Here is a 23,710-nt window from a genome sequence, read left to right as displayed (position 1 = left end):
TTGCTCATTAGAACATAATAAAACAATTACTCTCAGGCAAAAGAACCGAAGGTATATGTACGACAAGAAAATGTGAATGCAGTAAATTTCTGGCCCAGTTTCTTTTCAGGTACTGACATGTGCAGTTTGTCAATTTGATTAGTTTTTTTTTGTAGTGTGTAAAGCATAACAGTTTTTAAAAAAAATTATTGATTAAAACAACGTGATGATATTTTTCAATCAGACCACATCCTCAGCACCAAGTCAAACAATGGAGAGTTCAAGCCCCACCCTGGGATTTGAAAACAAAATAGACTGACACTGCAATACAATGCTAAGGACTGCTGTCCCACAACCACTTGATGAAGGAGCAGCGCTCCGAAAGCTAGTATGCTTCCAATTAAACCTGTTGGACTATAACCTGGTGTTGTGTGACTTTTAACTTTGCATTGTTGAAGGCATCATGCTTCATTTGAGGCAATTATGTCTCTTCAGAGGCTGTACTCTTTCTCCCTTAGCCAACACCTTTCTGTCTACAGAGACAATCAGCTATTTGGTTCTCACGCAGTTTGTGGGAAAGACTGCACAAATTATGTTCAGCTATAATGTAGTAACGCGATAAATTCTTCACTGTGAAATGCTTTAGGAGGTTGAGGTTGCAAAATATACTAAGTTAATGCAATTGTTGTGTTTCTAATATTGCAACATGAAAGCGCATCCATAAAAGAAGCTAGTTAAAACAGATATTTTATTTAACAGGTCACATTATTAATACAGACTCAATAAACCAAATTGTAAACCTCCCTTTGTAACTACAGGAAACAAATCTACAATAAATACAGGAAGTTTTTATTTCTGAACACTTTAAGAGCAGTGAGTTAAATCTCCAACACAATTAAAAATAAAACTGAACTATTACAATTGTATGGCTGGTGAAAGTTAAATATTTTTCAACATTTTAAAGATGATAGCACTTGGGTGGAAGTTCTGCAGCTTTTATGTTACCATGCTTTAATTATTCACAGTAAATTGTAAATGGATGAGTTGGAAATGGTTAGTCATACTGTCAATGCTCTACGCTCTGTTTTGCAAAGAACGTTCATCATTTAACAGCAGAATGCATTTCTATCATCTTTAAGTTCATAGAGCTCCACCAGACATTTAGATGCAGCCAATATTCATACATAAATGATAAATGCCTAGTTTCTTTACAGAAACGATAATGGTATGGGTTTACATTATTTCTACAGAACAGACAGAAAATATAATTATGTTTCTTGAATTAATCGCTTAAGCACACTATTCATGCAACATTGAAAATCAATTATTCAATGTCTGAAGCATTTTGTTCATTTCAAACAGTGCCAATGGATCAGAACACTTGTTTTACATGACAGTCTGAAGTACTATGCTAAACAGACAAAAAGACAAACTTGTAATTCTAAACACTGGCATTATTAATCTGATTACCCTTGCCCTACATATTAAGTAGCATCTGTTTTGCACTGGAAATGAGAAAAAGATGAAAATGAAGAAAAAATAAATAATTGCTTTACATATAGTGTGTAAACCTGCTAACATAGATTGTTTTTGTTGAGCAGCTGCCATTCAATAAAAGCACTACATTCTTGTATCTGCAGTAAATGCAGTTTTGAACGTCGATTTCTCTCAGTATGGATCACAAAGCCTGAAAGGAGGTTGTAGCCGTTAGGTTTATTGAGGTAAGGCTGGTAGATTCATGGCAGTGTTTAAAGAAAAGCTGCTACTTAACAAGAGTGTTACAGTGTTACACAATTAAGGTGTTTCTTAACATTAATTTAGAATCACAAGCATGTTAAAAACCATACAAAAGAGTTTCAGATAGCAAGGGTCCACATTTTAAAAAAAGCCCAAACATTAAAAATGCAGTGCAAAGCAAATCAGTGCATTTTGACAAAGCTACACTTGCACTCAGATTATAACCACAGAATCATACCTTATGCAACCGTAGAAAAACTGCATTAACAAATATTGCATTCGGATAGCAGAAATGTCCTTTGTTAACAAAGGAACCAAAAAGGAAGGCCTGTTGTAATTTTTGTTCATTCACTGTGATATAACTAATACTGTTTTTCCATAAACAACAGCTTTAAAGTATAGCAAGATATTTATAGGCTGGAAGGCTTTGATGTAGAAAATCTGAGAATTCCAACAAAAACGCTTCATGATTATATCTAATTAAGCAGAATTGGAAAGACAAGGGAGAACGTAACAGAGAAGAATATCAAAAAACCAACTTAATTTTTGTGAAATTCTGATAATGATTTCTAAATTTGATATGTTCCAAGGGAAAACAGGTAACTATGATATTTTCTGTGTCAGAAAAAAGAGAAAACAACCACTGACTAGAGGGAAAATCTACATAAAAGTAGAATATCTGTGCGGAAACAATAGCTTAGTAAATCTTAAGATTTCTAGATGTTATGATAGAAGTTAGCACCCAATTCTCTGATCTGAATAAAAAGTTACTTTGACTTTCCTAAATTTGATGTTAACTATTACTAAATTCTTCTCAGTACTACTGAAATTTGACTTGTTAGACACAGGAAATAAAACTAAAACATCAGCTATACATGATATTTCAAAACTTTATTTCCTTAAAAATACATCTAATCTCAAAGTGAAAACAAATGGCTAAAGGTCTATTAACTGAAACGATGCATAGCTTGCGAAAATGGCCAATACCAGTAGCATTTCTGAAGTGTGCAAAATCAGTTTGACAAAAAAAAAGGAGAAACAAAAATAAGCTATGGCTCAAGAAAGCAAAAATATCCAGCCTTTGTTTAATAATTATTAAAATGATTAACCTTATTCAAGGCTAGAAGATTTGCAAATAAAGGTCACATTAAACATTGTATTTACAAAACTCCATGTACAAAATGATTTTACCCAATGTTAAGTTGTAGGTAGACTGCTGGTTATTAGAAATACTGTCCTTTCCATTAGTACAAGAATACCATTTCAGTAGAAGTTAAAGGAAGCAAAGTGTCCAAAACTGCTTCGCGTGGTGGCTGTTCCAGTAGATATTGTCCCTTAGTTTACAACAACTCAATTAAGGTCCATCTTCAGGATGAAGGTTGTTGACATTTAGTGGGACTTGGTGGAAGGCGAGCTGCAGCACTCTGTTCTGTTCTAAAGCTGTAATCGTACTGTGAAAAATACAGAAGTAATGAAGCAAATCTTTGAAAACTTGAATCAGTAAATCAAATGGTAAGATGAGTATCATGAAATTTTGATCACAGAAATCAGTAAACTTCAGTTAGCAGGATTAATGATGTCTTTAAAGATAACATTTGAAATGTACTGCTATATACAGGCACTGCATTCAGAAAAAGACAACAGGTACTAGGATTGCTTACAATGAGGAGAAAGTGAGGACTGCAGATGCTGGAGATCAGAGCTGAAAATGCGCAGCAGGTCAGGCAGCATCCAAGGAACAGGAAATTCGACATTTCGGGCATAAGCCCTTCTTCAGTCCTGAAAAAGGGCTTATGCCCGAAACGTCAATTCTCCTGTTCCTTGGATGCTGCCTGACGTGCTGCACATTTCCAGCAACACATTTTCAGCTTGCTTACACTGAACTAAGTATTCTTAATGGCTGAACCATTAACCCTGAATTGACCAGAATATTTAGAAAATCTAACTTTTCCTAGACCATAAGTACTGTATGTATAAGAACAAACACTGGGAGACAACACGTGCTGCTAAAGTTGCAAGAGAAAAGTTCAAAGTAAAATCGCCACAGTCGTACTGGATCATAAGGCTGCTATGAGAGAGAGAAAAAGAGAGAGAGAGAGAGAGAGAGAAAGAGACCGAGAAAGAGAGAGAGAGACCGAGAGAGAGAGAGAGACCGAGAAAGAGACCGAGAAAGAGACCGAGAAAGAGACCGAGAAAGAGACCGAGAAAGAGACCGACAAATTAGTAGTGCTTTAACTGGAGGGTCACCACATCTCAGGGTGAGGAGAGAAGTTGAGAAGGAGAATTCTTCATGGTAACCTCAGCCAGTGTGGAATTGAACCCATGCTGTTGGTATCACTCTGGACAGCCATCCAGCAAACTAAGCAGGTGCAACTCATACATACTAATCTGTCTGAAGTTCAGCTTTGTTTTCTTGCAGTGCAAGTTGACTTGGAAAAGAACATGAATAAAGATGAAACACTTTCTTTCCATGGTTGGGAAGCAGAAGAAAAATAGAAAAGGGAGATAAACACTAAGAAAATATTTAAACAATCATTACATTCAATTGTTTTAATTAATTTCCCCTTTTTAAAACCTATTTGGCTCAACACCTCAAGACAAAACCTCAAACAAAACTAGCTGCTGCCAAACAGGAAAATTTGTATGAAAGGGTTTGGTAAATGAGTATTAGCTGCCATCTGGTGGTGCATGCGTGAAGTGCAAGTCCACTTTCAATTACTTCAGTCCTTAAAAGGTCACTTGCAAGAACTGGACTAGAGTTAACAAGAAAATTCAGCATTTTCTGTCAGTCAAGAAAGTGCAACATCAGCTTTATTCTAATGTCATTTTAAGGCTTTATAGAGGTTACTTAATGTTCATTACACTTCAGCATGTATAAGGAAAACCAATTAAATACACTGGGAATTTTTAAACACAGTAGTGCAGCAAAGGTGTTGGAGTTTCAGCCCCCTGGGTCTGTGCTGCTGGTTTTCAAGAGCAATTCTCTTTTTCTAAATGCATGCAATCATCTCGTTGAAGTGTTTAAATTAATTTAAGGAAATCGTATTTGAAAGAGCCAGTGGAAGTAGTGTAGATTTAGAGTAGTTTTTGTTGATACAGACACACTGGTCTAAATAGATTAATCTCTACTGTACAATTCTGTGACTAGCAGCCCATGCATTCCAGATCCTAACCACTAGAGCATATTTTTCCTCATGCCACCTCTGGCTATTTTGTCACTCAACTTTAAATGTGTACTCTCTGGTCATCTCCACAATCACAAAATGAATTTTCATTCTCTAAACCCTTGAAGCTTTTAACATGCATTTATCAAATCTCATTTTAGGCTTCTCTTCTAACAGTCTGTGTTCCTCTAGTTGATCCATCTAACTATAATGAAATAACCTCTTCTGGACTCTCACAAAGTCCTTCATGTCCTCTCTAAAGGACAGGCACTGGGGCACAATACTTTGGCTAGGGGCAAACTACTTTTTTCTAAAAATCAGTTAGCATAATTTCCTTTGAACTCCACACTTCTACTTAAAAGAGCTCAGGTGCCCATGTACCTTATGTCTGCTCTGCTAACCATCTTCAAAGAATTGTGCACTAACATCCACTGCTTATATTCTTTGTGACTCTCTTCTTTTTCCTCATCTTAAAATTGCACCATTAACTTTCACTGTTTCTGTTCATTCTTCCTTCCAAAACGGAGGACCTCACACTTTCCTGCATTAAATTTAAATCAGGAACAGGAGTATGCCAGTTTGTCCCTTGAGCCTGATCTGCCAATCAATGAGATCATGACCCTACATTCCTGCCTATACCTGATAATCTTTCACACCCTTGATGGCATGAACAATCTAGCTTCAACTGCCTTGAAAATGTTCAAAAATTCCTTCCAATACTTTTTAAAGGAAGTGTGTTCCACACAGTCCTCAGGAAAGATCTCATAACTTGTCTTAAATGACCCCCAGTTCACGATTCTCCCACAGGAGTAGACATCCTAACTTCAGTCAATGCAAGCCTAGCTTGTCATGAGTCAATGTGCCGTTTCATTAGTCTAGTAAAACGTCTTCGAACAGCTTCCAATGCATTTGTCCTTCCTTAAATAAAACAACCAATACAGTGTACAATACTCTAGAGGTCGCCTCACTAATGCCCTGTACAACTGAAACAAACTCAATGACGATATTCAACTCTTTCCACAAAAATCATTTCATTTGCTTTCCTAATTACTTGCTGTACCTACATACCAACCTTTTCTATACGATCTCTTACCGTTCAGATAGTACGACGGTTTTATTTGTCCTGTTAAAATAATTTCATATCTTCCTGTATTATACTCCATTTGCTAGATTTTTATCAGTATCCTATTGTAGCCTCCATGTTTCTTCTGCACAGCTTACTTTCCTACCTTTGTGTGATCAGAAAATTGAACAACCATACCTTCCTTTATCCAGAATTTATATGAGCTTAAGAACTCAATATTGATCCTTACGGAACACCACTTGTTATAGCTTGCTAACCAGAAAATTATCCATTTCTGCCTACTCTGTTTCGTATTAGCTAGATAATCTTATATCCATGCCATTATATTATCCCTACATCTTGAAATTTTATTTACAACCATCTTTGATGTGGGACCTTATCAAAGCCTTCTGAAATCTAAACCCAGTGCATTCCAGTATTCCCTTTTTATAGGCAGCACACATTATTTCCTTTGAGAATGCCAATAAATTAGTTAAACATGACTTCCCTTTCACAAAACCAAGTTGACTAATTACCTTGAACTTTAAGTGTTCTGCTATAATATTCAGTAATAGCTTCTAAAGTTTTTCATTTTAATTTGCAACTGTGCTCGTGACATCTGCATTCATGTTTGAAATCGATTAGCGTCATACAACACCCAAGTTTCAAGTCACCTGTAACTTCAAAACTGTGCTCTGTCATGTATTCCCAAATCAAAGTCATTAACAAATACAGTATTAACAGCAGTAGTCTTCATACTGAACTTTGTGAAACATCAACACATACCTCCCTCCAGCCTGAAAATCAGCCCTTCACAATATGGTTTTGTATGCCTTAGCCAATTCAGTATCCATGTTGCTCCATCCCACAGGCTTCAATTTGATTAAAAGCCTAACACGTAGTTATTTATTGTACGTATATTTTAAAAATGCCCACAACTGCCAGGTCTTCATTCATCCTCACTTATACTTCACCAAAAAACACAATCAAACCAAAACAAAACTGGTTCTATGCTCCTCTAATTGGCCTTGATTAATGATGCTAAAGCTTTTGTTAAACTGACTGATGTAGGATGACCAGTTGTATCCTTTGTTTGGTTTTGAAACAGAGTTTAACTACTGCAGTCCTCTTCCAGTAACTGCATATCTCAGGTGGACTGGAAGACTATGGCCAGCGCCTCAATTTCCATCCTTACTATTGTCAGCAACACTGTCATATTATTGAGATAGAGGGACGTATCCACTTTAAGTACTGTCACAGCCTTCCTAGTATCTCCAATGTACCACGTAATGCATTCATCAGTGTCTAAAAGAAATTAAGAAAACCTTTGCTATATTACATTCTTGCCAGCATAGAACTTCTACTTCCATTAAATAGTATTCTTTCATTTCTTCATCATTAGGATGCGTTCATGTTTTAAGAAATGTCAGGAAGATAAAGCATATCAACAGATATATTAGTATTGACATTAAAACGAATGTATCACAAATAACATTCTAAAATCTGGGACGGTTTTTAACTTGCAAATAAAAAATGAATCCCAATGTTTTGGATTGTCAAGAATATATGCTTACAATATTACATATTTTGGAAGGAAAGCTCCTCAGACATTAAAATGGACACAAAAAACTGACAAAACTGGCTACAAGTCAGATGATGACATTTGTGGATTCAGCTGGTAATCACAACTGACCCATTAAAATTGAATGAACATTTCCAGGGTAAATTGAAACTCAACTTTAGTGGTGTAAATAGCTCTCAACTTAAAATAATCTTACAGGCAGTTATTTAAGCTATCTTGATTTAAAATAATGGATGGGTCTGTCTGAGAGTTAAGCTAACTCTATACTTATTATGGAAGCAAAATTTGATTTGTACATATCTGACAATGAATTATTTTGTGTACAGACCTTGAGAGAAACATCTTTAAGCAGTCACTAATTCTTAACAGGGCAAGGTAGAGAAGGACTTCCAGAATTGCTGAACTGAACCAGTTTATCCAGAGCTCTCAATTGAAGTGCCATAAAATGGAAACACTGAAGCTTTCATTTACTCCCAAGACCTGTGTAAGCAATCTCCAACTATCTGACGACAGAAAGCATCATAGCTGCTAATTTAGACGACAAATGTTCGATCCTTTTGTTTCGGGAAGCAAGTTTTCAAGCAAACAAGACTTGCAATGAAAAGCAGAGACTGATGTCATTTCCAACTTGTGCAACTTTTATCCTTACGAACATCTTTATATCTATATTTTAACAAATAACTATCACCCTTTTCTTATGTAACTCAACAACATGTGTAAGAAACTAATCTTTAATTTTCCTTAAAGCATAAACCTGTGCAGTTGCTTTTAAAAATATTAAACACTTAATGACTAAAAGGTGGCTACATACAAGTTTATATCAAGTTATTAATTCATGGATCATTTGGAGGACATATCTGGTGTGGTCCTAAAGGTGAAAAATGTATTGCTGGAAAAGCACAGCAGGAGCAGGAGAATCGACATTTCTGACATAAGCCCTTCTTCAGGAACCTAAAGGTGTTTTAATATTAAATTAATATTTAATATTAAAGCAATCTAATATTGTTCAAATACTTGCATCGCTTGCAAAATACAGATCTTTGTGATGTTTTAAAAAAAATACACAATATGTAAATAGTAAACTGATGAATGAATGGCTAGTGCTCTATTACGGTCATCATGATGAAACAGAGTATCAGCTGCCTAATTTCAACGTTCTAAAATCCCAAATGATTTAGATATAAATGAAGAGCTCTCCAGTATAAATATTTTGGTTAAAATATGCTGGTTTCCCGTAGTCTTTAACTAATTAAATAGCACAATGTGCTTTTGAATGATTGATTCAGTAAATGCAAGGAGCAACTAGCCATTTCAAACTGAGGGAACTAGCATTGGAAAACATCATTCGTACATTATGCTTTCACTAGCTTAACCAGAGCAATCTACTCTCATCGTATTTCTCTGCTTTTTATTGTACCTTAAAAATTCTTCTGTACATTACTAGTCCAATACTATCTTAAATTATGCTGCAGTCTCTGTCTGAGATAAAGAATTTAACATTTAAAACTTGGAGTAAAATCCTTCAAACAGCAATCACAAATTTACACCCCTTGTTACCAATTCAGTCAGAACAGCTTTCCACTACTTTACTTTTTCAAAGTCTCCATCAGATCATCTTTCACTATTTTTGTTCTAACAGGAAAATAATTTTAAATTTTCTCTCACTTATTAAGTACCATTTTCTTCACATCTCTAATCCTGTAACAGGGCGTCCAGAACTCTTGTGCAAGCAATCTCGTACGAACTCAATATCACTTTATCGCTGTTGTGTTGATGTACCAATATACAAGACTAATTGCCTTTGGCCTTTTCCATGTGCTTCTCCTGCCTTAACATTTAGCATTGATGGCCCTACTCTTTATAAAAATAGTCTTCATGCCCAAGGTATATACCCTTCAAATGTTCTTTACTGTCAAAGAAAGTCGTACGTTACACTTCTCTGCAGTGAAGTATATTGGAAAACCACTTACCCAGTCTTCTGGCAGTGTCTTGTATTCTTCCTGAAAGCTTCCATGTCTTTGATTTTATAACAATTCTATTTGTTTTTGTCAATCTTAAAGTCACTTATATCAAGTGAAAATAGAATTAAGCTTAGATCCTTACAAAACATCATTGCTCTGTGCCCAATTCCCACACTGTGTTCCATTGGCAGATCTCCAATCAAAAAGTGAACTTTATTTGAACATAAAGCAATATGATAATTGTTCAAAAGGTGTACATATTATACAAAAAGTATTTACTGTGTATTTGTGGTGCATGAACGAATAATATTTCGCATTAGTGTGGAAAACGAAATGTTTCTTGTTTAAATGAATGAAGGAATGGGAAGGCTAATAAAACTTAGGCACAAGTGAATACAAACGTAGATCAAGGTCATCAATTTTCTGACATTTCAGTGCTCCACCACAGGAATTCTAATTAAACTCTCAACCGTTTTGACTCAGAAGTATTTACGTTTCCATAAAATAATAGTATGCATGAAATAGTTAATGATTTGGAGCCTACCTTTTCAGCATTTTCTTTTCACTTCCTCCCTTCCCTTAATGTGGGTGAGCAGCAGGAATCCTGATTTTACTGATTTTAGCCTTCAACCATAACAAGTTGCAAGACTCATTCACACACTGGGTCACTGGGGAGTAATTTTCAACTTTTGTGATGTGGGTCAAAGTTTGAAAAATGAATGGTGAAATCTTACAATGTGACATTAATTTGTCATAAATTTTAATTTATGACACTTCTTTGACACACTTTCCAACATTTGATGCCAAAATAATTTATCCTGGGACTGTTTAATAAATATGTTAGATATTAAAGTTATAATTTTAAGTCACAACTGATTCCATTTCCGCACTCTCTCAAGGTAATGCTTGGCGAGTGTTATACAATGTCAGCAGGCATAAAGATGGAATTGCTAAATGAAAATTATAATAATGTAAACATCATAGAATTATTGTAAAAAAAAGCCCTTTTCATCCTAATTGAATTGATGTAATATACGTAGCCTTTTTCTCTATGTTAGTAATTAGCAGGATCTTCAACATGAAGATATTTAATTTAAATGGCACCAACATTTGAAAGCAAAAGCTGTTTGTGATGTAAAATTTCAGAAATTGGTCAAACACAGCCTCCCAGCATTCCACAGGACATGGAAAAATCCAACATGTGCACACGCCGTGACTTCTTCAATTACCAAGACATTAGATCACACAATAAGTACAGGCAATGTCCAAGTTGAAACATATTCGGTTCCTGCAAGTCGATTTGCATACAAGTCAGAACACAATGTCGGACACTAAAACATCCATTCATAAGCACCAGAAATATTCGTATCCCGTAAGGGATTGCTTTCGTAAGAATGACTGTTCGCAACTTGGACGCTCGTAAAACAGAGTCCTGTGTCTCTAAACTGTAAAAGTGTAAAGACACTGACAGATTTGGAGTCGGTGTCTGAATGTACGCCACATTCCTGACAAATGCTAATTTCAGAGATATCTTTCTGATAAACGCAAAACTAACAATACCAGAATCGTCCCCTATCCATACTGCCTTCACCTGCTAATGACTACTCGAGAAGTTGTTAAACAGATAAAATGACAGATTCGGGATGTGGCTTTTCACAACAACCATTGTCATGGGTGTGATTTTTGTTCTTTTTTTGAAAACAAACTGCATTCTTCAGTGTAATGGAAGCAGCCAGGGTGTAAAAGGAACAGCCAACTGCATCACAGATAGGTCTCAGAGACTTGGGAGTGTGATAATTTAAGGAAAAGACCAACGTACTCAAGTCTGTTAGTTCATTTGGAGGTCCATACTGATTCAACTTAAAAGGGGTGCTGGTACAATGCTTGCAAATGTATCATTATAATAAACTATTAAAAGTGTTCAGATGTAACACCAGGTGATGTATAAAGTTAGGGTCTGTTCAATGCATTGGTCACTGGACTCTGGTCAGAATAGATAGGGAAAAATGATACTAAATGGTGGTAAGGAGAGGGTCAGGATTGCATGATGAAATGAAAATGGTTGGCACTGTGCATTGGTAAAGGTGCAAGATGAGAATGGCTAGGTTTGCTGTGTTGTTGTCAAGTGCATGGAGATTTCTCCATGTGAAAGGCTGACCTGATTACATACAGGCAGGATGACACTTTCTTCCAATTCAAAAGTATTTATTCAAAGTACAATTAAATATCAAATCAATTATACTCTTCCATACTCATCTACTGCTATTCCACTTCAAAACGGCACAATATCGTATCTAGACCTACTTGACAACACTGCAAACCTACCCATTCTCATCTTTCACCTTTACCGACGCACAGTCCCAACCATTTTCATCTTATCATGCAATCCTGCCCTTCTCCTCACCATCTATTCATCCCACTCCATTTATTATCCATTTTTCCCTATATTCTGATCAGAGTCCGGTGATCATGGAGTAAACAGACCCTAACTTTGTACACCACCTGGTGTGAGTATTCCAGAAGACAACCCTCAAAAGGCTATGTTTGTGAGGTGCATCCTGACATACAGATCAATGAGGAAAACATTCATAAATTCTAAGCAATTATAGAAAATGTACAAAACAAGAGCTCTCATATCAACCTTGTTAGTACAAATTGGTGATAAAATATATGCCATAGTCAAAAGTGACAGATTATGATTGAAATCAACCTTAATGGCAAAATTACAGATGGATATTTGCTAAGTCTCTTCATTGCAAGATTCACCAAAAGATTCAACAGCCCAAGTTCAAATAATCTTATACTGAAGCACCAGCAAGTCTGCAACAAATCGGTGAAGGTTTACTGAGAGTACAAGGCCATGACCTGAGCCAGTCAACAAATAGATCCAGGTAAGGACATAGAGAAGGATTGCCACTCTTTCCTTTCTCTGCAGAATAACTATGCTTGCCAAGCCAAGCTGGTGAAGTCATTCAAGTCTGACTTGAACAAATGGATAGACCTGTAATGTGGAGGGGGAAACAGCTCAAGCTGAATATCTGATAGAGTTAGGTGAAGTTAATAGAACTGGAAGGAAATTTGAAAAAGAAATAAGTAAGTATATGCGTTACACATTGCACAACATGATGTCCGAAATATGTACAGATTAACAATGCATACTGTTTTCAAAGCAAGAGAAGGAACATAATGTACAGATTAAGAGCACAGTGCTTTCAAGCACTGTTACCGATGATCACGATATAGTTTGACGCTCCAAGTTCTTACTGGTCTTGATAAAACAGTCAGCCTGGTACGGATTTCCTTTAGCCTTTCAATGAAACTCAGCTCCTGTAGAACACTTGTAATATTTTGCACAGTGATTAAACACTCCCAGGAAACATGCGCTCTAACAGAAACAGGCTTCATTATTTAGTATGAAAATTCCCTCAATTTTCATACTAAATAATACAGTAGACTCAACAGCCCAAGGCAGTAGTACAGAGGTAATCTTACCTAAAGTACTGGGTACATGGGTTCAAATCTTACAGTGACAGGTGGTGAAATTTGAATAAAAATCTGGAATTAAACGCTCTCTTACTGGTAAGAGATTTTACTTTTTAAAACCCACCTGGTTCACTAGGCAAGGAAATCGGTCTGCCCTATATGGGCGGCACAGTGACACAGTGGTTAGCACGGCTGCCTCACAGCACCGGAGACCCAGGTTCAATTCCCGCCTCAGGCAACTGTCTGTGTGGAGTTTGCACATTCTCCTAGTGTCTGCGTGGGTTTCCTCCAGGTGCTCCGGTTTCCTCCCACAATCCAACAATGTGCAGGTCAGGTGAATTGGCCATGCTAAATTGTCCGTAGTGTTAGGTGAAGGGGTAAATGTAGGAGAATGGGTCTGGATGGGTTGCTCTTCGGAGGGTCGGTGTGGACTTGTTGGCCCGAAGGGCTTGTTTCCACATTAAGTAATCTATGTGGTAGCAATGTGGTAGACTCGTGTTAGGAATGAACAATAAATGCTGGCCTAGCCAGCATGTACTGTGAATGAAGTAAAAGAAAAATAACATCTTCATTCTCATTGATGGTAATTCCCAGAAAGATATTGGAATTAACAAGGCATACGCCTGTGCAAATGTCTTTAGCCAAAGGCGCTGAGTGGGCAACATTCTCCTGAAATCCCCATGATTGCAGATGCCAGGCTTCAGCCAATCTGATTCACTCAATGCGTTATGAAGAATGGCCAATAGCCTGGGCACAGCACAGGCTATCGGCTCGGAGAACATTCTGGCTTTAGTAAACATTACTGCTCTAGAAATAGCAGCTCCTTTGGCCGGGTTATTCCAGTGCAGTTACAACACTGACACTGCTGAATATGGAATATTGCCAAGGTATGCAGGATAAATTTAATTATCATCCCATCAGACTACTCTCAATCATTAGCAAACCACTGGAGATAGGTGAGATACTAAACAAATATTTCAAGTCAGTATTTACTGTGGAGAAAGACTTAGAAGCCAAAGAACTTGGGGAAATAAATAAATAGTGATACCTTGAAAAGAGTATGAAGAGGAGGTCTTAAAAAGCATAAAAGGTAAATCAAGTGTTTCCCAGAACTTTGTGGGAAGTTAGGGAAGAGATATTTAGATCACTGACCGCCACGGGTGAGGTGCTGAAAGACTATAGGGCGGCTAATGTGATACCATTATTTAAGAAAGGTTGTAAGGAAAATCCAGGGATCTACAGACCGGTGGGTCTGATGGCAGTGGTGAGTAGGTTGTTGGAGGGATTCTGAGCAACAGGATTTCCATGCATTTGATTAGGGATAGTCAGCATGGCTTTGTGCGTGGGAAACCCGATTGAGGGAAGACGTGACAAAGAATATCAAAGAAGGCAGCGCAGTAGATGCTGTTTTTATGGACTACAGCAAAGCGTTTGAAAGGTTCTCCTTGATAGACTGGTTAGTAAGGGCAGCAGGTCAGGCGGCATCCAAGGAGCAGGAGAATCGACGTTTCGGGCATAAGCCTTTTTTCAGGAAGCCCTTCTTCAGGGCTTATGCCTGAAATGTCGATTCTCCTGCTCCTTGGATGCTGCCTGACCTGCTGCGCTTTTCCAGCAATACATTTTTCAGCTCTGATCTCCAGTATCTGCAGTCCTCACTTTCTCCAGACTGGTTAATAAGACTACATCACATGGGATCCAGGGAGAGCGAGCCAATTGGATAGAAAATTGGCTTGAAGGTAGTACATAGAGAGGGAGGTGGTGGAGGGTTGTTTTTCGGACTAGATGCCACAAGGATCAGCACAGCGGTCCACTGCTTTTTGACATTGGTATAAATGATTTGGATATGAATATAGAAGATATGGTTAATAGGTTTGCAGATGACACCAAAATTGGTAGTGTAGTGGAGAGTAAGAAGATTCTCTCAGAAGTACAATGGGACCTTGATCAGATGGACCAATGATTGACAGATGGAGTTTAATTTAGATCAGTGTTTGATTCATTTGCTAAGGCAAACCAGAGAACGACTTAAACAGTTATTGGTAGGATCCTAGTGGTGCAGATTCCTTGGAACTGGTAGACAGGGTGGTGAAGGGAGCATTTGGCAAGCTTGCCTTCACTGGCCATAACACTGAGTACAGGAGCTGGGAGGTCATGTTGAGGCTGAACAGGGGACATTGGTGAGGCCACTTTTGGAATTTTGCATACAATTCTAGTTGCCCTTCTATAGGGAGGATATTGTTAAACGTGAGAGGGTGCAGAGAAGATTTACAAGGATGCTGTCTGTACTGAAGGGTTTGAGCTATAGAGAGAGGCTAAACAGGCTAGGGCTTTTTTTCCCTGGAGTATCGGGAGACTGAGGGATGACCTTATGGAGGTTTATAAAATCATGAGGGGGATGGATAGGGTAAATAGGCAAGGCCTTTCTCCTAAGGTGGGGGTAGTTTAAAACTAGTCGGTATAGGTTTAAGATGAGTGGGGAAAGATTAAAAAAAAGGACCAGAGGCATATTTTTTCATGCAGAAAGTGACGTGTGTATGTAATGAACTGTCAGAGGAAGTGGAGGAGACTGGTACAATTATAACATTTAAAAGGCACTTGGATTTGTATATGAATAGGAAAGGTTTGAGGGATATGGGTCAAATGTTGGCAAGTAGGACGAAATCAGATTGGGATGTCTGGATGAGTTGAACCAAAGGGTTTGTTTCTGTGCTGTATGACTATGTCTCTAATGAAAGTGGCAACTGCATCGCAATAACCTGCTCACTGATGACAGCCGGGATTCCACCTGGTCTAGTCAGCTAAACCATTGGTCCAAACATTAATATGCAGCAAAATTTCAGAGGTGAGGCATGAGTGATTACCTTTGACATTCAAGACGGCATCTGACATGATGTGGTAAAATTGAAACCAACAGGAATTGGGAGAAAATTTTCTACTCGGAGTCAGACCCAGCACAAAGTAAAGTGATTATTGTTCTTGGAAGTCTCTTATGTCAATCCCAGGTCATTGTTGCAAGTGTTATGTCTTCAGCTACTTATCAATTATTTTCCGTCCAGCACAAGACCAGAAGTGGAGATGTTTGCTGATGCTTCTGTATTCAGTTCAGTTGCCACAGATAATAAAGCCTCCATGCCCACATTCAGCAAGGTCTGGACAACTTCAGTCTTCAACTCATAACCAGCAACTAACATATGTGCCACATAATTGCCAGGCAATGACCATCTCCAACAAGAAACCTATTCATGCTTCTGATGCATAATCAGTGCCGAAACCTCATCAATGGCAATGCCCAGGATGTTGTGCTAGCCACATAGGCATGTAGGTATACCCTAGGGCAAAACTTGAGAATTCTCTTGCAAGCATATCAACTCCCAACTCTTCAAAGCCTGTCTACCATTTACAAGCACATTTCAAAAGAATGACAGAAATATCTCAACTTGGCTGAATAGGTATAGATCAAAGAACATTCAAGGATCGTAACACCACACAGAGGAAAAAAAATACCACTTCATTAACATCCAAGTCACCTTAAACATTGATTCTCTCTTCGATCTATGCACAATGACAGCATGCGTACTGTCTACAAAATGCACTCCAGCAAACTGCCAAGATGCCTAAATTCTCCATAAGGCAGAAGAACAAAGCCAACTGGTGCACAGGAATATCAGAACATGTAAATTATCCTCCAATTAACACATCACTCTAAATTGGGGGGAAATCATAATTCCTTTTCTTCTTCTCTCACAGCATTTTGGAATTTGGAATCTATACCTGCCTTGACCCTTACTGAAACTACAATCTCATTCAGATTAGAAATTTTGATTGAAGTCTCTCAAATTGAAATGCACAAGAGAAATTAGAACTTTTTTTAAATGTCATATTTTAACTCAGCACTCTGGCCAGGGGATTAACCTAGTGACTGAGTACCCACATACTATGCTCCAGCCATTCTCACTTCTAAGTTTTCACCACATTAAGATGTCCAGGTCCCATCACATCTTTCAGGTTCTGACATTTGTTAATTATGAAATGAGCACAGTTCCAGCAAATTATGGCAGCAAGTAGACGGTGTTCAGAAGAGACCCAAATGGGCGGAAGTGAGAATGGAGCACAGAGGCTGTTGGGAAGGTTAGCAAGTGCTATTTCAGTACTGACCTTGAAACCAGCAAAAAAAAAGGGTCGAGGAGAGTGTCTGGTGAGAAAAGTGCAAGTCTTTGGCTCAGGAGTCTTCAGCAAAGTGAGGAGATTATGCCACAGTTGAAGAAGATGAAGACATCACTGCCAAGTTGATTCAGTGTGCTGCGTGCATGATGTGGGAGGTCAGGGACACTGATGGTGTCTCTGGCTCCTATAGCTGTGGAAAGTGTGTACACATTCAGCTTCTGATGGAGCATGTTGCAGCACTGAAGAGAGAACTAGATGACCTCAGGCTCATCCAACAGAACGAGAATTTTTCGGACAGAACCTTCAGTGAGGTCACTACACTGTGCATACAAGAAGAGAGAAGGGAGATGATGATGAGGAAGGAAGAGATGATTCACGTGCAAGAGACCCCCGGGGAAGTACCTCTCGTGAACAGGTTAACTCTCTTGGAAACTGTCGAAGCAGACAACACTACCAGTCCGAGAGGTGGACAGGTCTGCCAATCGAAAATTGGTGTGGAGGCAGAGCCGAGGAGCCAGACATCATGCAGAGTCATGATAATAGGGGATTCCATAGTGAGAGGGACTGAAAGGTGTTTCAGTGGCAACAGGCAGGATTTGAGGATGGTGTATTACCTTGCTGGTGCCAGGATCCAAAGTACAGGGAATCCTCAAGGGCAAAGGTGAAGAACTCGAGGTAGTGGTGCATGTCGGCACAAATGACGTCGGGAAGAAGAGGGACATTCTACAGCGGGACATCAGAGAACTCAGAAAAAGGCTAAAAAGCAGGTCTTCCAGGGTGGTTATCTCCAGTTTGCTTCCAGTTCCTCAGGCTGGAGAGGGCAGGAACAGGGAGATAATGGACATGAATGTGTGGCTGAGGAATTGGTGCATGAGGAGCAATGCCAACCACTCAGCCACTGTGCCGCCCGAGTCAGATAATTTCAGACAATGGGATTGGAAGGCTGAAGGCTTGCCCAGAAGCATAAAATAGAATTTGTTTTATGATGGTTTCTATCACTGATGAAACTGTGTGTACTATTAATAATCAAAAATCTAAGGTAGCTCATTATAAACCTTGCTCTAATTTTCAGAGTTGCATATTTTTGCCATACTTATGTCAAAGTGAAAAATAGTCCCCTAATATTTCCTGTGTGTTTATTTTTACGAAGCTATAAACAGGTCAAAATAGATGATATAAATCATTGGCAATGACTTATAATGCAGCTTCAAGTAAAAGCCAGGAAATGGGAAGGCAGACAATTGTTCTTTTTTTTTCCCCCCATGTTCAATCTAAATGAACTACAAGTGGAAATATTCCAACAGAAACAGAACTGGCTGTCGAAATTCAGCAGGTCTGGCAGCATCTGGGGGAAAAGCAGAGTTAATGTTTTGAGTCCAGTGATTCTTCATCAGTCACCAGATTTGAAACGTTAATTCTGCTTTCTCCTCACAGATGCTGCCAGACCTGTTGAGTTTTGCAAGCAATTTCTGGTTTCATTTCAGACCTTCAGCAGCCACAGTTCCTTTTTTAGTGAAAATATTCAAAGCTTATTTTGAAAATGCAGTGGAAAATATAAATTTAGCATCAAATATTCTATTCACAATATAAAAGTACATTTAAATACGAGCACCTGTTTAATTTTGTCTCAATACACTATTCAATGGAGTCAGATTGATTAACGTTCCTAACAATGGGAGGGCTTGGATTCATTTTATAAATTTGACAAACCAGTATTATACCAGGATTGGGCTTGAAACAAAATAAAAATGATTTGCCATCCAAAATCAACTGACGATGACTATTGGCACAATTTAAACTGCCACCAAACACCAGTTCCTGTTATTGCTACTCAGTGCCAACCATATCATTAGGCATTAGTGTGATATCACTGTTGAGATCTCTTGGACCTATTCTATCTCCAGACACCCACGGCTTTAAAATAATACTTATTAAAATATAATAATCGCTGGGAATCACTTTAAAAAATTGGCACAAAAAGTTGTGTTGAATTCTAAAATAGATACAGCACCGAAGGTGGCTATTGATCTGTCAAGTCATGGTAGTCTAACTTTACTTTGTTACCAAAGCATTCTTCAAATTACTCTATGAAGCAGACAGAAATATTCTTGTTTAGTTTGAGATATTTACTGATGGCTGCCCTTGGGTGAAATATTCCCTCTCCCATCTACTCCTCATCTAAATCCAGACTGTTCCACTAATTTTTGCTTCAAGTATGTTATTATTTCTTTCTACTGTGATTGCTACGATCACTTTCATGAGATGACTCATTAAGCTTCAGTTCTAAGATGATTGTATGCCATTATTCTGGGTTTTGTGAGTAACTTAATGAATAGCAAATGTCTCAAATCACTTGGAATGTGATTTGGTAAACAAATTTCTGTTATCACTGCAAATTCTGCTTCTCCACAGCTTTTAGATGTTATCTTGTTACCTGAAGCTTTGCCTATATTCATCAGTAACAAAACATTCTTCACCTTTAATATCGTAACATCTCATCCATTCTGTTTCTTTACATCTTAAGGAATCTCTTGATTTGGACCATTATACAATTCACTTATATATGTCCATCTTTTTGCTACTGCATCCCTTTCAAATGTGTCTATACCTATTGGTCTTTAGATGGATTGCTAGCTTCTTCCTCTGAATTCATACCCATACCCACCCCTCAACTGAGATTGTGAGTGATGAACCTCACTAATCATCTGTGGTCACTTAGCACTCCGCTGCTAAATTGTTAAAGGTTATAAATAAAATTATCATGGGAGTTCCAAGGACAGATATGCCTTTAAAAAATGAAGGCAATTTTAAAAAAATACGGCGCACTTAAAAATGAAAGAACCTGCTTTGTCCAAATTAAAGATCACCTTCTCAGAGGGATAGCGACAAATGGAAGAACTTTTACCTTTACCTCTACTAAATTTGAGTTGGTGTGTTCCAAGCCACTACATCATACTGCACAACTATGCCTACAACATGTAACTAAGTTGATTTATGCCAGACTCTCAGGATCTTGGATTAATGTTTATAACTCACAATCTTAAACACTGGAATTGGTAGGAATTGCTCTGAACTAATGTTAAAAATTAGCAGACATTCATATTTGTAGTCATTAACTTTAACTGCTGAGCAAATCTGAAACATGAAAGCAATGTATAACACATCTCGAAAATTTTCTGAGAATAATGAGGACTGCATGTTTTGACATCCCTTCACATATATACTGCCTTCTGTACCAAAGCAGCTCTTAGATAAGAAACACAACAACTCTCGCTGGTCTAATTGAATATTTAGGAGGGTGTTAGTAAAGATAAATTGTTCTGCAAAATTCTGAAAAAAGACAATAAGTACTAAACACTTAATAAACACTTAAGTCATAGTTGTACAGGTGCCTTTGAAGCAAATCCTTGACATGGCATTGTGAAGCGAATACCATCAAGATAACAATTGCTACTAATAACAATGAAGAAAAGATCCTACAAATATCTTGTAGAAAACAGAGTAAAAACAGGCTCCTCTAGAGTATAAGCCATCAGGAAAACCTATTTTTGACACTCTATACACATCAATGTAGTGAAACTGCTGCTTCAATCTAAGCCATAAGAGATATGAGAGGGGGAGTCAAAAAAAAGTTTGGTAAGGGGCACATTTGTGAACTTAATTCTTAATTAATGACTTTATGGATTCATTACACAAAGCTAACACACAAAAGTAATTCCCTATACAGCTGTTATGACTTTCTGGAATAACGCGAGACCAGGTCATGTGGCCTTTTGCATCATCTGAAGTCTCCATGGTCAGGCAACTCTTTCACCTCCATTTGTTCAAAAGGCACACTGACCAAAGTATAAAAATAGATATCAAAACACAAACATTTTCCTGCTTTTCGAGGGTAAGGAGGAAGACCAAGAAAAACCCCATTCTCACGTAGAGATTAAAATATCAGTAAGGTGCGAATATTCACAAGCCAAAAAAATACACACAATTGTGTATTGCTGTAAGAAGATATTTTGTCAAAGTTTAAATTTTGCACTCATCAGGAAATTTCACATGAAATGCCAAAGCTAAGGAAAATAGTATTTACTACATACTGTATGAGGAGTGTGTACGGACTCTGACTGGCATTGTACTGCTGAGGAGAATTCACCAGAGAATAATAATTGGCAGTTAACTGCCAGGTTTTGTTTATGTTTTAGACAATGCAGGTTGACTTCAATTGGTCAAGTCAAAATGTGTGTAATGTGCATTCACATCTGTCTACAAGGAACAGGCCTCTTTGTATTAATACATATAGCTTCCAGCACATGTAGATCCTAACTAACAATTCCAAATTGGCTATCAGCATAATACTTTGCTGCAAATGTACTCAAATTGCAGAATCACATCTAACACTGCAGAGTGTTGCAAGTTTCATAGTGTATCAAAATACAGGACAAGACAGAAGAAAAAATATACACACATGAAGTTTGCTTACATGCAGCAAAACAGATGACATTGATGCTGCCAGACCCACTGAGCTTTTCCAGAAATTTCTGTTTTTGTTTCTTACTTACATCATGTGCAGTTCTTTCAGTTTTAGGACGACATACATTCTCTGGTTCACTACTCAAGGCAATTCCTTGACTACAGTCAATCTGTTGCTTAAAATTTAAGCAAAACTTGGCATTTAACAGTCAATCATCATTAACTGGTGCATTTTCCACATCAATGCCTCTTCCAATTAGAGTCTACTTGCCGAACAATCAAAACTTTCTCCTCATACCGTATAAATGCTGAATTGTTTACACAATGGCAATTATCCGAAGAATGAACTTTATTTGCACAGGTTTAAATTTATACAATTAAACTACTGATGTTTCCTGACCAAATGAGCATGTCCAAAACTTTGTGGTTTTGTTAAGACAGCTTACCCAGATGGAAGATCAGTTTTGAGAAAAACTAAGGATGCAAAATCTCTTAACATTTGAATAAAGTTACAAGCCTTAAAGAAATAATGGAGTGATTATCAAAAATGGATGTTGTGATTTATTGCGTCAAAGACAGCTCAAAAAAACTATCAAATTAAACATGGGAGAAAAAGTATATGATGGATTATTTTCAATCAAGAATTTTTGAATGGTTACTTACTGGCTCTTATTCTGAAAACAAAGATTCAATAACTAAAATTATAATTCACAGCTTAGATATAATGATTACTTTCAAAAGCAGTTGTGTATCTCATTATCAAGTGAAAGAAAATTGAAATTCCAATGGTCCATAGACCACACTGTAACACTGTTATTGGTAAAGTTAATATCATTATCCTACCCTATGTCCCTTGACCAAGTTTTTCCAGAGGTACATGCGCTGGTAGACACTTCAGTATAAAAGTGGTTAGAACGAGCATTCTTTTAGAAGATTTTGCATTTATACACAGTTTTTAAAAATATTACAGGATGTGAACTTTGCTGCTTGATGAGCATTTATTGACCATTTGAGATTTTTTAAGAAGATTTGTAGCTCAGGTTGTTGATGCAATTGTTGGTTACCCAACTGAGCTGGTTGGTCTTGTATGCAAACATTTCATCATCCTGCTAGGTAACATCATCAGTGCGCCTTTCGATGAAGCATTGTTGTATCACTCCGCTCATTATTTATTTGACCCAGTCTGTTATGGTGAGTTGTATCTTTTCCTGTCCTGTTCCACAGTTGCTTGTATGTAGTATCCATTTCTACATGTCTGTTGAACTAGCGTTCCATGGTTGAGAACCAGGCCATTAGAAATTCCTGTGGGTGCCTTTCATTAGCTTGTTCCAAGATGGTTATGTTATCCTAGTCAAATTGATGGCACACCATGTCTGAGTGTACGGAGATGAGTAAGAATTTTTGGTCGTGTCGTTTAACTGCCAGTTGGTATGATTATACTCTCGGATCTAGTCTCCTTCCGGTCTGTCCGATGTAGCGTTTGTGGCAGTCACTGTATGGAATTTTGCATATTATTTTGGTTCTATATATTACGGGTATGGAGTCTTTCATTCATGACAGCAGTTGGTGTAGTGTAGCTGTGGATTTGTGTGCTACCATGACCTGAGTGGTCGTAGGAATCTGGTCATCATTTCCAAGCTGCTCTTAATATAAGGTAGGGTGACCAGTGTACTCGGCCGTACTGTGCCTTCATGACATTTTCTGTTCCATAGGCATTGATGGATAAAGCTGACTGGGTATCTGTTGTTTGCAAAAATTTGTGGAGGTGTTCTTCTTCATTTTTGCATAGTTCTCGGGTGCTGCAATGTGTTAGTGCTCATTTGCATAGTGTTCTGACACAACTTCATTTGTGGGTGTTGGGATGGTTGCTGTTGAAATTAAGGATTCTGTTTGTGTGGGTTGCCTTCCTGTATATCATAGTTTGGAATTCACCGTTGGCCATTCTTTCCATCCAGACATGGGAGGTGTTGTTGTTTTCCTCTTCTCTAGTGAATTTAATACCAGTGAAAAAGTCAATGTGTTTCCTCTAACCTCTTTTGATGATCGTCTACATATCGTATCCACAGCTTTGGTTGGATCAAGGGGAGGGCTGTGTGTTCTAGTCTCTGCAATG

The 23,710-nt window shown here is 37.8% G+C and overlaps 1 protein-coding gene across 2 annotated transcripts in view; it reads right to left on the bottom strand.

Annotated features, from left to right (window-relative positions):
• Nucleotides 1-745: 745 nt before the first annotated feature.
• Nucleotides 746-23,710, bottom strand: part of mvb12ba (multivesicular body subunit 12Ba) — a 171,043-nt gene continuing 148,078 nt past the window's right edge. For both annotated transcript variants that reach the window (XM_060841079.1, XM_060841080.1), the window contains exon 10: nucleotides 746-3,167. In XM_060841079.1, coding sequence (XP_060697062.1) covers nucleotides 3,084-3,167 — 84 coding nt within the window. In that variant the 3' untranslated portion in view covers nucleotides 746-3,083. The remainder of the gene's footprint in view (nucleotides 3,168-23,710) is intronic.

This window comes from Hemiscyllium ocellatum, chromosome 21, assembly GCF_020745735.1.
Source record: "Hemiscyllium ocellatum isolate sHemOce1 chromosome 21, sHemOce1.pat.X.cur, whole genome shotgun sequence".
Lineage (NCBI taxonomy): Eukaryota > Metazoa > Chordata > Chondrichthyes > Orectolobiformes > Hemiscylliidae > Hemiscyllium > Hemiscyllium ocellatum.
The sequence above is the reverse complement of the archived record's forward strand: the minus strand, read 5'-3'. Positions and strand labels throughout refer to the sequence as shown.